At 44.5% G+C, this 19,862-nt stretch overlaps 1 protein-coding gene across 2 annotated transcripts in view; it reads left to right on the forward strand.

Moving 5' to 3' along the window:
- The window catches only part of DNAJC6 (DnaJ heat shock protein family (Hsp40) member C6), a 52,188-nt gene that overhangs the window by 14,262 nt on the left and 18,064 nt on the right, over positions 1-19,862 (forward strand). For both annotated transcript variants that reach the window (XM_030033177.2, XM_030033178.2), the window contains exons 3-6: positions 12,263-12,413; positions 13,324-13,373; positions 13,480-13,628; positions 17,638-17,760. In XM_030033177.2, coding sequence (XP_029889037.1) covers positions 12,263-12,413; positions 13,324-13,373; positions 13,480-13,628; positions 17,638-17,760 — 473 coding nt within the window. The remainder of the gene's footprint in view (positions 1-12,262; positions 12,414-13,323; positions 13,374-13,479; positions 13,629-17,637; positions 17,761-19,862) is intronic.

Raw genomic sequence — 19,862 nt, forward strand, 5'->3', positions numbered from 1 at the left:
AAAGACATTTTTCTTTGCCAAGTATGAATTTATAAAACCTTAAAGAACCATATCCACCCCTCAGCTGTGCTTGTGGTTCCTAGTTATTTGGTAATTGAAGCTGTTCATGAATTGTGGGACATGATTTGTCTTTAACGCAGTGTGAAGATGGATAATTGGGGGGGGGGAATTAGGGAGCAGTGTAAGAGAAAGACAGGAAAATAAGGTGGCTGGGGTTTTGGCTTGATAGGAGCAAGGTAAAAACCACCACCCACCTTCTGTGTTTTGTTTTTTTTTAAATAGAGAATATATTCATATTATAAATAGTTGAGATTCCTCCCGCTAATGATGCCAAAGTCTAAATTCCCAAGATGGGCAGTGGTAGAGCATATTTCAGTTGGGAAAAGAGGCCTGAATTCCTCAGGAAGGAGAAGGGTGAGATAAATTGGTGACATGTTGTGATGCAAGGGAGGTGTGCTGCTGGGTTTTGGTGTGGCAGGGCACCCTCTCTTTTGCGTAATTAGGTGGCAGACCCCGAAGGGGAAATCCTTCAGGTGCCTTGGCCAAATCAGAACTCGTTATGTACTTCCCACATGCCTGACCTCCCTTAGGTTGCAGGTTTTTCTTTTTTTTCTCTTTCTTTCTTTTTTTTTTTTTTTTTCCTGATTTTAAATAATGGTTTCATGGGTGGTGGAACAGCTGCTTGCCTGAATTATCAAAATGGCTGTTTGCAGTTGAGGAGTGAAGCAGTCCTGAGGTACATCTCCGTGTCACCAGGCAATTTGGGACACTCGGCGCAGCAGGCTGCCAGTGCAGCGCCTTGGTTTGTCTGGCAGGGTGATCGCTGCGCTTCAGCCGAACATCTCTGGGCGCAGATAAGTAGCGTCTTCAATGAAGATGAATAGTTGGAGACTCAAACCTTCCGCTTCTCTCCCCACGTATTAAGTTTCATTTGCGCCAGGACAGTGCGCTCCGGGCATAGAAAAATGGCCTTTGCTCTCTGGACGATGTGTGTGTAGGTTAATATTAAGCAATTACAGAAGTTAGATGGGTGAGGATTTGTGCCAAAGGCAAAGCGCTGGCAATTCTGGGGCAAGTTGCTGTCGGTTTAGCTAGCGTGGCTGTATTTGCTATTGCTGCAATGGCAGTAACTCACAGGAGTCGAGAAAGTGAGCCCCTGTTGGGTTTTTCTATTAATTTTTTTTAGACTAATTCAAAGTATTAGATCTTAAAGTATCATAACTTAATGTGGGCTTGCAATCTCATAAACAGCTTCTCGCAATGAAAATAATCAGCGGTTACAGCTTTGCTGTAACTTCTGACTACTTACGATTATTGGCTTAATATTTTTTTTGGCCTGGTATTGGTTAGTGTCAAAAGGAAAAAGAAAAAAAAGCCAGGAAGCAAGAGCACTGTGCGTGTGGGAGGGGATTGCTTTTGGAAGGCAGGATCTGATCATGGCTGGGAAGGGAGCTGGTACAGAGGGGGGGCTCCCGAGGGTCTCTTTGACCCTACCGTGCCATGCCTCCGTGCCAGCACGCTGGGGGTGCAAGCACTGGGATCAAGGGTCTGGCCAGGCTGTGTCCAGTGGCTGAGCCTGGGAAAATAAGATTTTCAAAGTCTCTGGGACTGGTAAATGCTTCTTGGTTCAGATCATTAAAAATTATTCTGCCACCATCACCCACCCGTGCCACGCAGAGGAGCGCTAACGTGAGCCGTTTCGCTGAAGTGGTGACAATTTCAGTTGCTCAAAGTGCAGCTTGGGGTACCCGTGTGCTCACAGGCAGCGTAAATGGAAAGTCCTGCCCACAGTGATGTCGAGTGCCTTCCTGTTAGGCTTGGGTTTAGGTCAAAGGAGACAAGAGCAGAAACTTTATTTCGGGTCGGGCAGCCGCATCGGTTACTGCTGGTATCTCATGATGCTTGTGTGATGACCTTGTCTTTGGTTGCTTTAAACTTTGCCGGACTTAAACCGGTCAGAATGAAATATTGGTCAGTGTGTGGTTTAAATCTCAGATTTAAATCTCGCAGTGTGGCCTGTTCATACGGGGTCACGCTTAAGTTCTGCGATGCCTCAGGTGGGCATTACAGCTCTGTGCAACTTTAGCACGTGCCCTCAACTGCTGACTGTTCAGCTCCTGATGTAATGTTTTAAACAACTCCTGTGGAATACGCTAGATGCCATATAGTAACATGATTGTAGTGCATAACTCTAATGGGACCTATGCGTTACTGCTAACTGCCAGTTCTTCCAGAAAGTGTGCTGGCCTTGGGTTGGAAATCTGAGGATGGAGAAAAGGGGAGATAACGGAAGACTTGAGCTGAAGCTGGCAGGACACAAAACATTGTGAGCTCAAAAAAACAAATTCTGAGAAGAGCATCTATGTAGTCTCCTTCTGTCTCTTTAGTTTTAAGTCTCTAAAAGTGCTCACAAGATGAGAAGCAAGCAGCAAAGAAGCAATTTATTTAGGTTTTTGCTGTGGCATTCAATAATGCTTTCTTAGCAGTTGGCTGAGCATTGAAAGAAGAAGAGGTTCTAGGAAATAAGATATAAAAGTAACAGCAAGGATACATGTTAGGAAAGGAAAAAAAAAATCTTTTCTGTGCTCTTCTGTGGTGTTTATTAACTAGCTAATCTACAAAATAGTTTTTAAACACTCAGGGGATAGACTTGCTCATGCTACGTGCTTCCTCAGGCAGAGTAACTGCAAAAGAAAAGAATTTTAAATAAATTGCAAGTGTTGGAGTTGAGATTGCTTGAACTGTTTTACACTTGCAAACATAATCTCTTGTACTCTGGTGATTCCTTTTCACTGAGTCAGAAGAGAGACATCTCCATGTCACTGGCACAGGGACAAAGACCGCGGCTGACAATGTTGTCTTGTATTCTCTTCTAGCTGCATTTTCAAATGGGGAGGTTTGGTTTAATAACTCTTTTGTTTGGTTGGTGTTTTTTGGACACTTGAATGATTCGGTGTTGGCAGTAGTGCTTTCCTTTTTTTGTTGTTTTGACAGGGAGGAGAAGCAGAGAGAATGTCAATCAACTTTAAAGACCGATTTCATGGCTTGTGCTAGTAGTTCAGTATTCTGGCCTCACATGTGTTTTCTTCACTGTAGTACGAGCTTCATAAGGAAAAATATATAACAAATGAAACAAATTTGGCACAATACTGGGGGGTGACTTTTTTTCTGGTCCCCCCTCAACATCAGTACTCTTCTAAAAAAGGAAGCAAACCCCCCTCTTTGTGGAAATCCTCCCCATCGTTTAGTTGACGGTACAAGCAGCATTCTTCAGTTACTGTTTCTCAAGCAAAAGCAGAAATATCTTAATTCCTCAGATTTCCATGGAGTTTACATTTAGGCAGTCTCAAATGAACCTCCAAGAAAAAGCCTTGGGCTCATACAATATTAGTTCTAGCATTTTATCGTAGAAAAGCGCAAGAAGAAGTTCTTGAGCTTCTCTACCCTACAGCGTGCGACGTGCTGCCAGCGGCTCCGAGCGCTTCCCAGGGGAGGTCGGGGACCCCGTCCCAGCCCACACACAGAAAACTGAGGCACAGAAAGGGCCCGTGGCTTCTTGTGGGAGGGGGAATACAGCTTTTCCTGTAGCCGGAGCAGTATTCGAGGAGGGAGGCAGCGCTGCCTGCCTGGATGTGCGTTGCCCAACAGCAGCAGAAATGCACAGAAATCTCCCTCTGCCAGCGATTCCTGAAGGTGTGAACCCAAACCTATTTCTTTTCAAAGAATCTCCATGAGGAGCTTCTCGGTTTCTCTTATCTCCTTCCAATATCTATAGTATATGAGCCCCTTGTAAGCTTCTAATGGCTTTATTTTCCCAGCCTAGCTTTCATCTGAAAGGGCTGCTCATAGCTTTTGGGAGTGAGAAGGGCAGAACAACATGGGGTGACCCTTCTGTTAGAGGTAAAGCTGCCAAGAAGTTCTCGGGCAGGTAGTAATGCAACTTTGGGTCTTGAGGCAGTTTCAATCTATTCCAGGCAAAAGGTCTGGAGAGGTGCAGCGCCAGCTAATTGCTGCAAAGTTACAGTAAAAAAAAAAACCCAAAGAAACATACAAAAACCCCCAAACAACAACAACAAAAACCCCTGACTACTCCCTCACTTGAGTAAATTATTGAAGATGTCTTAATACTTGGGATGTCTGTGCCACAAGATGGGTCTGTGCTGAACCCTCCGGGCACTGAACCGGTCCTTACGCCTGAAGGGGCAGATACGGACAGGGGAGCAGTGGCTTTGGCAGCTGCCTGTCCTTGCCTCCCGAAAGCTGGAAATTCTTTCTGTGCTTACCTCCTGTAGCCCATCTTCTCCCAACCTCGCCAAGTATTGCTTATACAGTTGCAGTTTGTATTACTGCCTCTGTCTTATCCTAATTGCCTGCTTAGGAAAGAAATATTCTGGTTTTACCCCCTGTGTTAGAGCTGGCTATGTTCTGGGGGAGACTCGCTGACGCTGAATCCAGCTTTCCCCTCCTGCTTAAGAACCGCTGGGTTTTGTCTTGAGCAGACTCATAGTTAATACACTTATTGCCAAACTGTGTGGTTTTGGGGGCGAGGGATAATAGTGGCTTATAATCTCAAGTGATTTGTGATCTGATGAGCCCTTACCTTGCATTAGGCTCCTTGGTTCGTAGTGCATCTCCTGCTTCCCTGTGCCCTTAAAGTCCAAACATCTTTATAACCTGATCTTAAACTTCCCTTTGGCCACACTGAAGTCATTCCCGTGGGCTTTAACCTCTTTTCTTGGGGGTTACACTTGCTAAAGCAGCCTTCCACTTGCATGCCTCCACTATGGGTTTTAAAACATCAGGATGAGTGAAACCTGGGTTTGGGGGTCTTGGCAATAGTGTTATCAAATGGTGGGAGCCTGTTCTGCTGCTGTTGTCCTGCAGTTCTAATCTGCACGTGTTTCGCTGTTTATTTTTACAGAATAACACTTTAAGATATCTGTGCTCAGCCTTGTAGGGTATCTAACTCTACCAGGAATCTGGGACAGCGGTAGAGGAGGGGACAGATGAGGCTGGTAGCAAAAAAAGGAGAGGAAAAAAAAAAAAAAAAAATCAGTCTTCAGGGTCTGTGTGAGTCTGAGGAACTTGTAGAAGCGTTCTCCTTTCCTGCAAATGCCTTTTTGTCACTGTTTTAGCTGCCTCTGTTGCTGCTGATTTCTCCCCAGGCCCTTTGCAACCCACCACTCAGTGGCTATTAAAAAGTTGATGTAATTATGACACTTGGGCTACAACTCATCTAAGAGAGGATGTAAGTGCATATAATAGCATAGATGTTTTAGGGTCTTTGCTTAAACGTGATAAAGCTCAGCTGTCCAGAAGAGAGCTAAGTGCTGGAAGGAACGGTTAGGGAGTATTGAGCTTCAGGGTGCTGGGATCTTAAAATCGTCTTTGACAAATGAAGCACTCAGATCTAAACGCTATCAATTATCACTGGATTCAAAGGAGCCACCTGCTCAGAGATTTTCATTTAGAAATACCTGTCACCCTCCCCCTTGAAACGGGAGTTTAAACTCTTCCAGTAATGTCTGCAAATTGATTTGCAATCCCCTGAGGAAACAAAGTGCTGAGCACAGGAGATAGACTCGGTGTGGGGAATGGCAGGAGCCGGGGATGCTGAGGGTACCCAGGGATGTGGGGACTGTGCTCTGCCTGGGCCGGTTTGGCTGGCTGGCCGGTTTTTTTGCCCACATATACCCCTCCAAATGTGATGTACTTATACGAGGGTGCTCTAATAATGTTGTGTCAGGGGCACCTGCACCAGGGCTGCTCCTCCTCCCCTTCGCACGCTGCGTGGGCTCTTGCGCAATGCCGAGGTAAAGAGCCTAAACACGACGATGGGGCCACGGCAGCTTGGCTTTATATCCCTTAATGCCGGCGTGAAATCGCATCCCGCATTACACAGGCTTTGCTGGGAGAGCTGCGTGTGGGAGGAACGTGAGCTGCGGCTGCTCCTCCGCTGGCTGGCGGGGCTGCTGGGGCTGGGGGGGCAGAAGCACAAATAGTATCATTTTTTGCTGAGTGTTCCTTAAAAACAATTCGGGCTTTGTTGCTGAAGCCACAACAACAACGGCTCAACTTCTTTCAGTTCGGGGACCTTTAAAAGGGCCCTTTCTGCCAAGGCACAGGGCAGCCTCCGCCGCATCCCTTGCTCCCTTTTCACGCCATGTCTTGTTAACAGTCTGGGGGGGGGAAAGACAAGCAAACAACCCCCCGTCCCAAAAATACTTTGTGGGGAGGGAGAAGGCTGCAGTGAGTGGCTAAAAACTTCCAGAAATGTAGAATTTGGGACATGTACGCCGCAGCTAACAAGTTTTTTCTCATCATAGTGTCAGGCTCTTGTGGTACTGTGGAAAGAGAATACAGAAGAGCATTTAATGTTCCCAAACTAACCTCTTTTTTGGGAAGGTGGGAGATGAAAGCTTTAATGCTTTTCTAGAGAAGAACCGCGGTGAAGAACGGGGAAGGTTTAGCTCTTTCCTTGCTCCATCTCTAAAGAGAGCACAGCCAGTAGCTATGTAAACAAACAAACAAAAAAAACACCAAAAAAAAAAAAAACCCAACCCAAAAAATAGTTTGACATTGAAGATACTATTACATATAGTCTGGGCAGACTGAGGTAAACCTGCTTCCTTTCCTACGGTTTCATGTCTGCTTTTTGTCTGCCCTTTACAGGCAAAAAGGGTCTGTTTACTCTTGCTAAGTAACCTATGAAACTCAGTACTTCACTGCCTGATCTTCAATTTCTAGACGTCTTGCTTTCACCTCCCTGCTCTCAAGCTAAGTATTGCTTCATCAGCATAAATATTCAGACTGGCACAGTCTTAAATGCCTTTTAAATGTCGGCTCATTTCCCTCTTAATTCTCTGGAGAGGTGGAATTCATGCCCTGTGGTTTGTAGGGTTTGTGGGTTGCCTGAGGGGGCTGGTGCTCCGGGACCCCCCAGGCAGACGAAGGCCATGGTGTGCAGATCTTGCAGGGAAAGCTTCCAAATTGGGTATTTCTTGCTTGTCCCAAGTAGTGAGCATCTGCATCAGGTGGTGGTAGAGTGGTACCCTCTGCGGTCCTGGGAAACCTCTGGCTGCAGGTGATGGTGGCTGGTGCCACCATCACGCAGGGTCGCACGCGCTTCAATTCATCCATTTCTGGCCCCAGACCCCAGCCTTTAAAACAGAACTGGTTTAAGGGTCTTGGCTTTTGGCACTAGGCACAAACACTACTTGTGGGATGCAGCAAGAGGGGCTGAGGCGATGTGGTCCTTTGTGGGAGTACAGGAGGAGGGAGGTGTTTCCCTTCTGCATACAGCGCCGTTTCTTTGTCCATGTGCAGAAGATGAGTTTCCTAGTTTGGTTAATATATACACTTTGATGGTTTTGCTCTACTAAGGGAAGACAGATGACAGCGGGTCTCTTTTGACAGTATCGATGAGTTAGTCTCTCCTTAAGGTCCCAGCACCCCAAAGCTGTCCTGCTAAAGCACTTCACGTCGCTTTGGTGCAATGCCTGTGCCTTTGGTGAGCAGGTCACGGTGGGACAGCAGGCAGAGGAGCCCTCCTCAGCCATTCCCGTACAGGATTGCATCCTTCTGAACTTCCCTGGTGATTACAGCTTTCTCCTCCGAAGCTGTGCACCCGCTGCGGTGGGACGTGTCTATAGGGACGCAGCATTTGCTGCAGTATTTCAGCAGTCTCTTTGCCTTGGGAAGAGAAGTTCTCCTCCTGCATTGCACATCCTTCTCCTGATACTCTGTAAAGCTAGCTAGAGAGCAAGGAGAGAGCTGAAGTGCTTTAATGAAGACTTCTACCCTCTCGAGCTCCCATGCTGTACAGCACAAGGCTGGTGCTGTTAGCAGAGGCTCCTTCAGTTGTAATCTGCCCAGAGAATTCCCACCCTTTGGCTGCTGATGAGAAAGGACTGCGATAGGAACGCTACTATGGGACATATTTTAGTGTTGTAAGGTGATGCAGTAGGTTGTCGCTTTATTTGGTGGCTGCTGGAGGTTTATTCTGAAGGCAGAATAGTCCCTTCTCAGAGCAGGCATTAACTCAGAGCAAGTACCTTCAGCCAGAACAAGTACAAACTTCAACTTGTCAACCGAATGGATGAAGTTGTCTCTTTTCCATACCGCTCCATTGACTTGAAGCGCTTCGGTGAGGAGATCATCGTTGCCATCGCCTAACAAACAGAGCTATTCAAGAAGAGCCGTCCCATGCATCTCGGGCACGCTTTGCAGGGCACACGCAGCAGTAAAACTGCTACATTAAAAGTTCCTTTATTAGGAAATGAAAAGGCTGCTGTTAGCAAGCGATCCCTCTGAAACCTGTGCTATAAATACAGGTCAGAAGCATGTCTCTGAAGTGCACTAAGCCTTTCGGGGAATATCCAATAACTGGGTTAATAAAAGAGTTCTTGCCGTGTAAGGAACAGGACGCATCTCGTATACATAGAGACTAATTCTCCATCATGAGACTTCCAGACAGCAACTCAACCCATGGTCAACGTTACCTGAACTGCTCTGCAATAATGTGCTGAAAACTGGGATCTGAGCCACGTGGCAGGCTCCCGCGTTGCTCGCTAGCAGCGAACTATTTCTGTGCAGACAAGCTTGCAAGCTCCTGCTTCTGCCGTAGCAGAAGATGCTTTTGGAGCTTGTGTGGGGTCCGTGAGTGTTAATTTTAGCTTTGGCTGCAGCATAAACAGATGTGCACATGGGATGCAGTTCCTGGTGGGACGGAGGGGAGGAAGGGGCTATCATGTGCCTCAGGCACTTTGTTGTAGTACAAAATGCGCCTTTTGCCTTTGTGTTAAGGGAGAGGACTATTCCTCTCTTCTGGGTTTACCACCCAGCTCTGGTAGGAAGATCTTTCTGAGCAGGGAAAAGCCAATACGCTGCTAACTCAATATCCTGACCGAACTAGCCGTGATCACCTTATCTGCGTGGTGAAACCCGAACCTCTGTCCTGCCGGGCTCCGAGAGGGATCAACGTCGGGTTCATCCCTTCAGACTCAGCAAGTGTCCTTGGTCCTCCTTCTGCCACAGAATAGGTCATAGTCCTCTGCAGGTTGGCCAGCGTGCTTGAGGGAAAACTCAACCGCTCTTTTCTCAGGACTTGTACGCTCAAGAAAAACAAACCTATGAAGACAGCTGTCTCTGAGCATGGCTCAGGGACGTGCAGCGGCAGTGGTACGTGATGCCCGGCAAGGCGGCCGATTTCTGCAGGAGATGTGTGGGATGGGGGGCTCAGCCCTCCCTGTCCTGGTGCCCTGTTCCAGCGGCTGTTGCACGTGGCCCAGGGAACCGCAGCCGTCCTTTGGGAAGGTCTGCAGTAGCTCTGAAGGTCTCCGCTTACAAGAGGGGCTTAGCGCAGAAATGTTTTATTCAGCAAGAAATGCAGGGGCAAGCTACCCTTTTTTTTTTTTTAATCAAAAATTTTTTTTATGTTCTCGTGGTTTTTCTGTATATATTAACACACAAACATGACAATGCGTTAACCCTTTCTGCTCCTTTATACATCTTTATGCGTTGTAGGAGATGCTGCCTAGCAGAGGAGCCTCTGAATGTATCTATTTTGTTCTTCTGTGAACAGTTTGTGAAGACCATATGGTTCCCAGTAACTGAGAAAGACTGTCTTTGTCAGCACTGAGGATGCTGCTCTCCATCCAGTGACTAAAAGACACCTGAGCAAATTACTGCACCTGGTATAGTACCAAGTGCTGCTACGTTGTAAGCTTCCTCAATAGCTTCCCAATAGCTAAATAATACTTGCTTCATGTTAAATCTTAAATACTAGTTTTGTGCTCTTGGTTAAGTAGCACTAGCTTGCATTTCTTCATTAGCCATCCTTTCTGTCTCCCTGGTTTAGTGTATGTAGGAAACTTGGAATTAATTGCTGCTGCTGCTTCTTTTAGAAATACAGGGAAATTCTCATTCTCTTTCTGTTTCTCCTCCTCTCCCCCCCCCTCCCCTCCTTAGGGTTGATTTCTAAAGATTCAAGGCCTCCCATACTCTTGAAGCTCTTTTGTTGCTCTCCTACAGCATTTCCAGCAATAAAATTTGTCCAGTACCATTGGTCCTCTGATCCCTTTGGCCCCCTTTCCCTGTTCCAAGTTACTACCTTTCTGCCTTCCTTTCTTTTAAAAGTTGACCTGCAGAACTAGAAGTACCTTTTGAACACTACCTCCTCCTTCCACCCCTGGCTCTTCTAGCACAGAGTAATACAAAAGCAAAGTTTTTGAAGAGAGATCAAACACTGATTCCATACTTGGAAGCCAACGAGCTACTTTGATTTTTATTTATTATTTTTTTTAATCATACTTGAAGTAGATACTTGCAAGTGGTTTGGCAAAAGAAATATTCTTGTGACTTGAGAAGGCATCTTCTGTTCTGAAGCTGGCAGAGTGCAGGGGAGAAGAGATGGCCTCTAATTTTACCGCTCTAGCACATGGATCACGTGCATGTGGCTCACGACTGCATCAGAGTGCATTAAGCACCCTCTGTGCATAGGGGCATAAATAGCATCACTTTACCAATGGAGTTTCCAGTTTGAAGATATATATTTATTGATAGCTCATGCCGGGTTTGAAAGAGTGAATGCCATTTAAATGGGTTTGGTAATCTACAGAGTAAATCAGTAGGAGCTTTTTCAGATGTAGGTTTTTTTCATGTTTCTTAATAGTCTGAATTCCTGTAGAATATTTCTTTTGGTAATGATAATTATGTGAGCAATATTTCAGTAGCGTGTGTCTAACACCACTCATGGACGTGCTATAGAGCAGAGAAGTGATATCTCTAAGATCTCTTTGCAAAATATATAATGAGCACTGGCAATGCCACCAGCCTGCCTTAACTGTGATAAAACTTCCTTATTTCTGGGTGCCGGAGTAATTAATAATGACCAGCATGTTCATTTTACAAATCAGCTGTCCCATGGCTCTACAGCAGGAAGAATGTTCTCAGACTTTCCAGGTGCTCTGGGAAAGGCAACCTTTAGCGGATACCATCTCAATTATGAGACTACCTGAGAGCATGGCATGCATTTACATAGGTTGCTTGTTGCTTAATTTGCTGTGCTAGAGGATCTAGGTCTTCTGACTAATCTGACATAATGAGATAACAAATGTATAATTAAAGTAATGTAGTTAAAGTTTGCTAAGATCAAGATAGTTGAGGCCTAGTGAACAGAAAGCAATTTTCAAGTAGTCAAGAGCTTAATTTGTAGCTAATAAGGAGTTAAAGTATCATTTTACTAGGTTTGTGTCTAACAACTCAATTCTGCAGTAAAACAAAACCACATTTACTTGAGTCTACATCCAATTTATTATACTTCTACTTTTCTAAGAATGATGCTTTTAACACAGCACTGCCATAATAAGGCAGACAGCAACAAATCAGTTCTTGCTTAAGACAGTGGAATAGTTATTCTATTATAATTGCAAAATGCAAACACCTGAGGTGTAGGGACATATCACAGTCCACCAAAATAACACTTTAAATGGCTCTTGGTCTGTGTTAGCCTCCTATTGACTTTGAGGCTTTGTGTCATGTCAAGCTGTGAAGGAAAAGCTTACCAAGGAGGTCAGCCCTGCTCTGCTTTAGCCTTAGCAATTGCTAAGTCCTGTACTAAGTGCTGCAAACATACAAATATCCAAAAAGGTTCTCATTCTCCGCTGGAAAGCTTAATTTCTGAGCTTCTTTCTTTTCTCACCAAAAAAAAAACCCCAAACTTTTTATCTTCTTCCACTCAAGCAAATTTACTGGACTCTTAAGTGACTTAAAATCACTCTGATGACTTCTCCTATTTACATAGAAATGGATAGTCATAGGACAACCTTTAGTCGTCCAGCTGCAGTCAAACTGGCAGCTGTGACAGGCTGAAGAGCTGTTCTAGTGCCTTTTTCTTGCCTCTGTGGAGGTGGTTGTTGATTTGTCTTGGTTATGATCTGCAAATTAGCTGCATGCTGAAGGGCTGGTCTTGCTTTGGGTTGGGTTGAGAGGTGAGGGAGCTTGTATGGTGGTTGTCCATATTGTACTGATACTAAACAGTCAACCTACATACAATGCTGAGAGTCGGTGATGGTTTCTGGGCCCAGCTGGCCAGAATGTGCCATCTCTCATATCTAGAAAACCATGAGTTTAATAAGTAAAACTACTTTTGCCCTACGCTTGACACGCAGCAGCATTTGGTCTGAACAGAGCAGCGGGCTGGTTCGCGCTGTGGATTTGTTCCAAAGAAGTGATGTTGGCTTTGGTTTTGTTGTGCTTGAAGGTGCCTCGTCACCAGACATGGAGTCCAGCTATGGGGGAGGATTGCTAGATATGGTGAAAGGAGGAGCAGGGAGACTCTTCAGCAATTTGAAGGATAACCTGAAGGATACCCTGAAGGATACATCTTCAAAGGTCATGCAATCTGTTGCCAGGTACAGTACAGCTGAAGCTGCCTAATGCAGGTAAAATCTCTAGCTGCAAAGTGCCAGTCTGAGCTGCCGCCTTAACTAGTGCAGCACAACTTCCAGCTAACCTAATGGGGGAAAGAGGTGAAAATCACAAATGACTTCTTTGATTCTGTCTCATAATTAGTATTTGGCCTCAAGGAAGCAGAAAAACCAAAGTAAAAAAATCTAAGCTTCATAGTAAGTGAGCATCAATGTCCTGAAATCTGGAAAAGCACCCCCCAGTGAAACTGGAGCACTTGGTCTCTGATTCCTTCATTGACCCCTGTGGGGTCCTTCTACTCAACCACCACTAAAATATTTTGTCACTGAAAATTGCTCATTTTGTATGCGTTCCCTTTGCTGTGCAATGAGACTTTTCTTGCTGGTGCAACTGTTCCCTTCACTATAGCCACCTTTTGAGTAGAAGAAAGAGCTGAGGTGACTTTGCTGTGGCTACCTCTGCTGGGGGTGTCCCCTGTGCTTGGCACTCTGCCTGCCTCTGAGCGAGATGGGGCTATGATAAATTAAAGAAACTTAATGCAGGCAAGACCTCAGAGGCTTTGAGGGATCTGCAAAGTGGCAAACTACTGGAGATTTCTCCTGAAAACTGGCACTAAAAATTAATGACAAAAGGGAAAAGGGACCTTTCTTGCAAGCTTCTGCATCCAGTTAATTGTGTATGTAGAAAGGAAGGCTGGGTCGCTGTCTGCAGGAAGCTGTTTGCACCCTCTTCTTAAGGCATGATGACAAAATACAAAGACTCAGTTTTGAGATTGTTCTTTCCTTCTGTCATAAGTAGATCTTTGTGGGAAAACACTCTTCTCCTGGTTCCTCTAATGTGCTGTTTTCTGTAAACATGTGCATAATGTCTGTCTCCTACTTTGTCTTCTTTTAGTTACACCAAGGGGGAGCTAGATATTTCATACATTACCTCAAGAATCATAGGTAAGTACTGCCTATCGGATAAATAAAACTTGTAGTATCCCAGGGCTCAGAAGTCCACAAACACGTTGCGGTGCACGCTCACCATGGCTGCTTCTTACGTTTCTAGTGATGTCTTTTCCGGCTGAAGGCGTTGAGCTGGGATTCAGGAACCACATTGAAGATGTACGGACGTTTTTGGATTCCAGACATCCTGACCACTACACAGTCTTCAACTTGTCACCCAAGTATTATCGCAGTGCCAAGTTTCACAACCGGGTGAGTGTTTTCCGACAGGTTAACAAGAGCAGGGGGTGAAACTTCTTGGGAGAAGGGGCACTGGGTTCTACTTCTGTCTAGCCTGAGCATGGCAGAATGTAAGAAGATGAAAAAGGAATTATAGGTGTTTCTAAGCTGCTGCGGTCGTTTCTGTGTTTTAGCTCATGTCTGGGACCATGGGGATTAAAGAGCTGGAATGTTTAGGGCATAATGCTTGTGTTAGTGCAATGCAACTTACTCGCATAGGCTCTGAAGTTGAGCCTGTGCTGCTCTTGGCTCCTACGTAGCTGTTAGAAGCTGTTGCAGAGAAATAAGGAGTAAAACGAAAGCGCTTTGAATGAAATTACCAATAAAAGAAGGAAGATTATTTTCATGTTGAACAGTCCTTCAGTTGCGCTTTAATTAACCAGGAGCCCTTAGCAGGCAAAGCACAGGACTGGAAACTGGATCGAAGGGTCATTTTGGCTCTTCCATTAGTGTATGACTTTAAAACCCACCTCCACTCTCTGCCCCAGTTTCCTTCTCTAAAACCAGAACAGCATACGGGAGCATTGCAAGGCTCTGGTTCATTAATGGCTTTTAGAGGAAATCTCTACAAAATACTGCTGTTGAAATGCAAGATTAGATCTAATCTTTCAGAAAACTTCCTGTTCTTTCCCTCTCCCACAAGGGAGTGATGGTTTTTCTTTTTATTTTATTTTTTTTAAATTTCTTATTTTTTGTTGCCTAGGCTTAACCCTCCCTCAGGGAAAGTGAATCTTACGCTGCATAAGCCTCATTTCATTTTAATTTGAGGTATAGCTGAATCTATCTTCAGCAATTGCTATGATCACCAGAAATCACTCAGTCACACTTGAAGCACGTTTCTCAGCGGCAATCAGTAACCAGCCATGACTTCAAATACAAGTAAATGAATGGGAAAGACTAATTAAAATATATCAAGGGCTCTGAATCCTCTGTCTTGCTTGGTTCTGGTGCCTTGCTGTTGCTGTTGGTAGGAGAGGAAAGACAGATCTACTCTGGAAAGCCCAGCATTAAACATCTGTTGGTATATTGCTTGATCTGGCCATAACTCCTCCATCCCCTGTGCTTTAGCTCCTACCTGACCCAACAGCTTAACGGATGACTTTGTATGTCACTCTCGAAGTATGACTAGGTGCTTTGTAAGCTATTGCTTTGACACACACAGGAAGAAAATGATGTATTTTTTTAATAAAATATTGTACTTTCAGGTTATGGGCTAGGAAACACTGACTCCAAGTACTTTTCAGGAAAACAGAATGTGCTCAACACAATACATGAGATCAGATGAAACAATTATAAATATGAGGTTGAACTTCATCTATATTGGGGAAAAAATACTAATGGGCTATCAAGGAGGTAAAATCGTGTTAAGAGTATTTTCTGGATGAGGATGCCAGATGAGCTGAAGTTTTGAGACACACGCTTGTTCTCTGAAGTGAAAGCCTTTTTAATTCCTATCTTTAAAGCTTTTTTTTTTTTTTCCCTAAGATCAAAGTAGGTCACTTTGCATAGAGGCACAGGAGGGACATGAAAGTTAATGTCCTGCTGGGCCATTTTCCTGCCCTGACGTGGCTGTGTGGGGCACGAAGCCCCAAGCGCCCGGTTTGTTGAGGAGAAGAGGAGACTATGAACGCTAAAACCTGCTGCTCAGATCTGGTTGTGCGCTGTTCTCCTCCCTGGCTTGCCTCCCCAGCAGGAGAGGAGAGCTCACGGCTGCTCAAGGATGTGTGAGCAGTTTGAAAACATGCAACTCAAATCTAGCAGTAAACAACAAAACCAAACTTCGAAGTCTCTGATGGGTCACGTTCTTGACTGGTGCTGCCCTACTGCTAAAGTAAAACAAGCACTGGCTGCTTATTTCCAAAGCTCTAGAAGAATTTCTGTTACTTTTCTGTAAGGTTGTCTTTCATGGGTGGTGGTGAGGTTATGTTTGAAATAAATGAAATGTTACATAGGGCGTATTTAATTTCCTAATTGCGAACCAGCAGGCAGATGTGTAATTATAGGCAAAGTAAATATATAATTATGGATTGTTGGGGAAATGTATATTATTTACTTGATAAGTGGTAATGGCTTTTCCAGATGCTTGACAGTGTGTTATTGTGAGGTCTGTTCTGAAAATCGTCAGTGAAAGGGTCACTGGTCCTATTAATTTTAACAGCCACTTGGAATCTGAATTGTGTTTTGGTGGTCTGACTGCAAGTGGATCTTGTGCCTCCAGAAGCCTGCTGCAAAAGTAGTTGGCGTTGGGAGGAGGAGACTTTTGCTTAATATAAAATAATAGATGTGATAATATAAAATAATATGTGTCACTTATGGCATCAGTACTCTGGCTATATTAAAGAATTGAATAAATGTTTATGATTGCTCTGTAATTTAGATTTTACAATGGCCCCATAAAGGCAGCAGTGCATGCACTGTCAGGTCTGTGGAACAGAAAGCTAACGCTGGCTGTTCCTGCACTGGGGGTTACTGCCTCATGAAGCTTTGGGTGTTTCGTGCCCCCTCGGCCCTTGCTGAAAATGCACAGAAAAGGAATAGGCAAGGGAAAACAGTGTATGCAACAGAAGGAATTAAATAAACTACAGCTCTCGGGACAGGAGAAGATGGGGGATGAGGATAAAGCTGTAGAGAGGATAAATAGGGAACGGGCATTCACTGCCTTCCAAAGCTTGAGCACGGATTGACTTACTGGGTAGCTTCTACAGTGCAAACCTGCGCTTGCTCACCAAGTGCACAGCTGAATTTCAGGATACTGTGGAGACCAAAAGCCTTCACGAGTCTAATTAGACAAATATCTAATTAGACATTAGATTAGAGAAAAATCTCCCAAATGTTGAGCAGAGGTCTGCCAGCTCAGAAAGGCTGGCAGCAGGACGGATGCGCTGGGTTAGGCAGCGCTGCCTGCTTGCTCTGTCCCTGTATCCTCCGGGTGTCGTTGGAGAGAAAACACAGCTTGGTAGTTCTCCGGGTGGAGTCAGGATTCCCGTTTCTGCTGTAAGATGTTGTGCAGGTATATGTAAGGGAGAACCTTAAATACAAGTTTTATGAAACCTGGAGCGCTTTCTTCCTCTGAGAGATGAAACGGTCAGGTATGGAAATCATATGGCTGTTTAAGAACATCTGGGCAAACCATCTCCTTCCTGCCCCTGGTTCTCATTAAGCAGGATCCAAATGTCAGCCAAGAGAGAGAACCAGCTCTTTGTCTGAGGACAAGCCTCGTGATGTTTCGCCTTTACATTTCTTCTAGTCAGAAATGTCCTTTAAAAAGATATTTCAACTAATACCAGATGAAATGGAGATGTCTGTAGAAGGCTATTTGATATGCTGTTTGAGACTGCAAGGACTGTTTTTGAGATAAGTGTTATGACTCAGAACTAGTACATCGATGAATAGTAAATAGGCATACTTTAGGATTTGCGGTTTTTTAGCTCTAAGAAGTCATTCATTTTTCTGGCTCGCATCTTAACTATACTTATTCAGGTATGGGGTTTTTTTATTTTAACAGAAGTTTCCCTTTTGTCAGTGTAATATCTGTCAAACAGGGCTTGAAAATCCTACAACACAAAATGACCAAGATGAAGAGATGCTCAGTTTCCCTAAAAACTATGGCTCTGATTTTCAAAGGATAAGTTGTACAAAGGCTTTAGACATAGCAGAAATCAATGTGCTGCTGCGAGACTGGGGTGTTATGAAAGGCCACTCAAGATAATCTGACTTGGAATGTAAATTTTTTAAAATGTATAGTCAGTGACAATAGATCAATATTATGTTATTTAATTGAGAATTCTTTTTTGTTTGTCTCTTTATAATTCATGAAAGTCACGGAGCAGAATTATGCATGAGAAGAGATGGAGTAGTTTTCAAGCACATAACTCTAGGCTGTAAAAGAGAAGTACATTTCTTGGCAGAAAGCATTTGTAAAAGCATGCCTTGCTTAATGCTCTTATGAAGCTGGCTTTTGTTCATCGTGTGATCCCTGTAGGTATCCGAATGTAGCTGGCCAGTACGACAAGCGCCCAGTCTGCACAACCTCTATGCCGTCTGTAAGAACATGCACAACTGGCTACAGCAGAACCCCAAAAATGTGTGTGTCATCCACTGCATGGTAAGTACACCAGAAAGTAACCAGATTTTTAGACCTATGAGTCATAAGTCGTATTGTATGTTGCATGTCTGGAGTCTGTGTACAAGGACGGTGACAACTTTTAAAAGAAAAAGAAATGTAATAAAATGGACCACCATAGAAAGGGATGTTATCTTCCATGTGCAGCTACATAGCTAAGCTGGAAGACCTAACGCTGAACGAGAAGCAGGAATGCAAAGCAAGAGAGGCCACAATCGTTCTAGCAGTGGACTACTAGAGGTGATGAGTAGCAAAAAGGTTTGAACTTCACGTGAGAACTGACTGTAAGAGTTGTCAGCCTGCTGTGGCTTTGCATTTTATTGTAAGTAGTCACAGGACAACATGCAGCCTCTAGACTGAAGGTTACTGATGGACGCTGGGGAGAAAACACATAGTTTGGAATTTTGTTGAACTGTGAAACTGAGATTGTTCAAGTGTCTTGCGGTCATTACTTGTCAGGCCTGGCTGAAGAAGTCCAGTTGCCTTCTGCTCTTCTCTGTGCACCACAGCTGAGATACTTGCTAAGTTCCCTGTAAGGGTTATTCGGTAGTGGGCAACGTGTAGATGGGATGCATGACAGTGGCGTGATTCTGTATGACTAACTTGTAATTTACCCCATACAACCTTTAATATTGACAGTAATGCACAAAAGGAGAGTTCTGTTTTGCTCCTAGAGCATAAATTAGATCCAGGAGTCTGTCAGTGCTGATCAGCATAAACTGGAAGGAACAGAGGAAATGACTGATCCAAAACTGCACAGACCTTACATACGAGTCTGGCATTTCTGCCTTGTGCAGTCCAGCCAGTGGCTGCAGGATATAAATTCCACTCAAACAGAGATGAAGATGCATTTGATGCCTCCAGTCCTGAAAATCTAGCTCAAGAATCAAATTCCTTTACTGTCCTTTGAGTAATGAATATCAGGATAATGCTGTAAAGGACAGGGAGTCCTTTTCAACACTTTCTAAGAAGCCTGCAGAAGATGACTTAGTAGAGAGATGTTTTCAGAAGCAATTGGCAGGGGCTAAACCTTAAAAAAAGCAGATAGCCTGTCAACCTCGAGCATGTTGTCAGGCTCAGCAGGCTACTGGGGTCTGGGTCAGCTCTGGTATGGCAAATCCTACAGTATGGCTGGAGTGCCTAAAAGGTGCCTGAAATAAGTAATTGTGAGGAGCCTGCATAACTTTTAACTTGTGTTTCAGACTTTGAGGGTGAGTGCCTGCCTGATGGGGCTGTAGGTTTCCCACTTCTTCCTTGTAAATGAGTCGACTTCTGGGATCTTCTGTCCCCTTGGACAAGTGGGAGATGAGCTGGGTGGCATGGTACTCTGGTAGTACCGAGCGGGTTCTCGTACCCATCGCTGCACCGTGAATATGCATCCAAAACTAAGCAGGCATTAGACCTGGATTTTAGTGGAAGGTGGTGGAAGGGCTTTTTCTTTTTCTTTGGCTCGCCAGAGCTGGGGTATGGTCCAAATGGCTCATCACCTCATATGTTCCTGGGTATAGCAGGGACCTGGGGCACTGGGGATATGTTGATTCTCTCCTGCTCTTTCTGTATTTTTGGTCTATCAGTCCGACTTGCCAAACATACTTTTCCCCCTTAGTCACACTAAAGAAACATAGACTTGTTCAGGAGCAGTCTGTAGGTTGAGGGCTGTGGAGGTGTTGGGTGAGGGAGCCTTGGGCTGGATTTTTTTGTTTGTGGACTCTTCTAGGTTAAATTTCTATTAGATGACTGCCTGCAGCTGTGGGATGGGTGTACTCTGATACCTGTGGTCAGTTCCAGGCCTATGTTTGAAATACAATTATAATATTACAGCTTGGGAGCAGTCATGAAACACCAACATTTGTAGACAAAATGTACTTGTGGGCTTTCAAAACAAGTCTAAACTATCCTCAGCTTTGGCTGCTTACTGGATATTATCTTAGCTTTGATCCAGGCCAGTGCTGCTCACTGAAGTCCTAGGTATTAAACAAATGACAGAGCACTGAAAATTTCTCATTATCTTGTGTTCTCAATCCTAGTCTTTCTGGAGAATTATTTTATGTGATTTAAGGAAGAGTGGAGAGTGTTCTGCTGAA

The sequence above is a fragment of the Aquila chrysaetos genome, chromosome 12, assembly GCF_900496995.4.
Source record: "Aquila chrysaetos chrysaetos chromosome 12, bAquChr1.4, whole genome shotgun sequence".
Classification (NCBI taxonomy): domain Eukaryota; kingdom Metazoa; phylum Chordata; class Aves; order Accipitriformes; family Accipitridae; genus Aquila; species Aquila chrysaetos.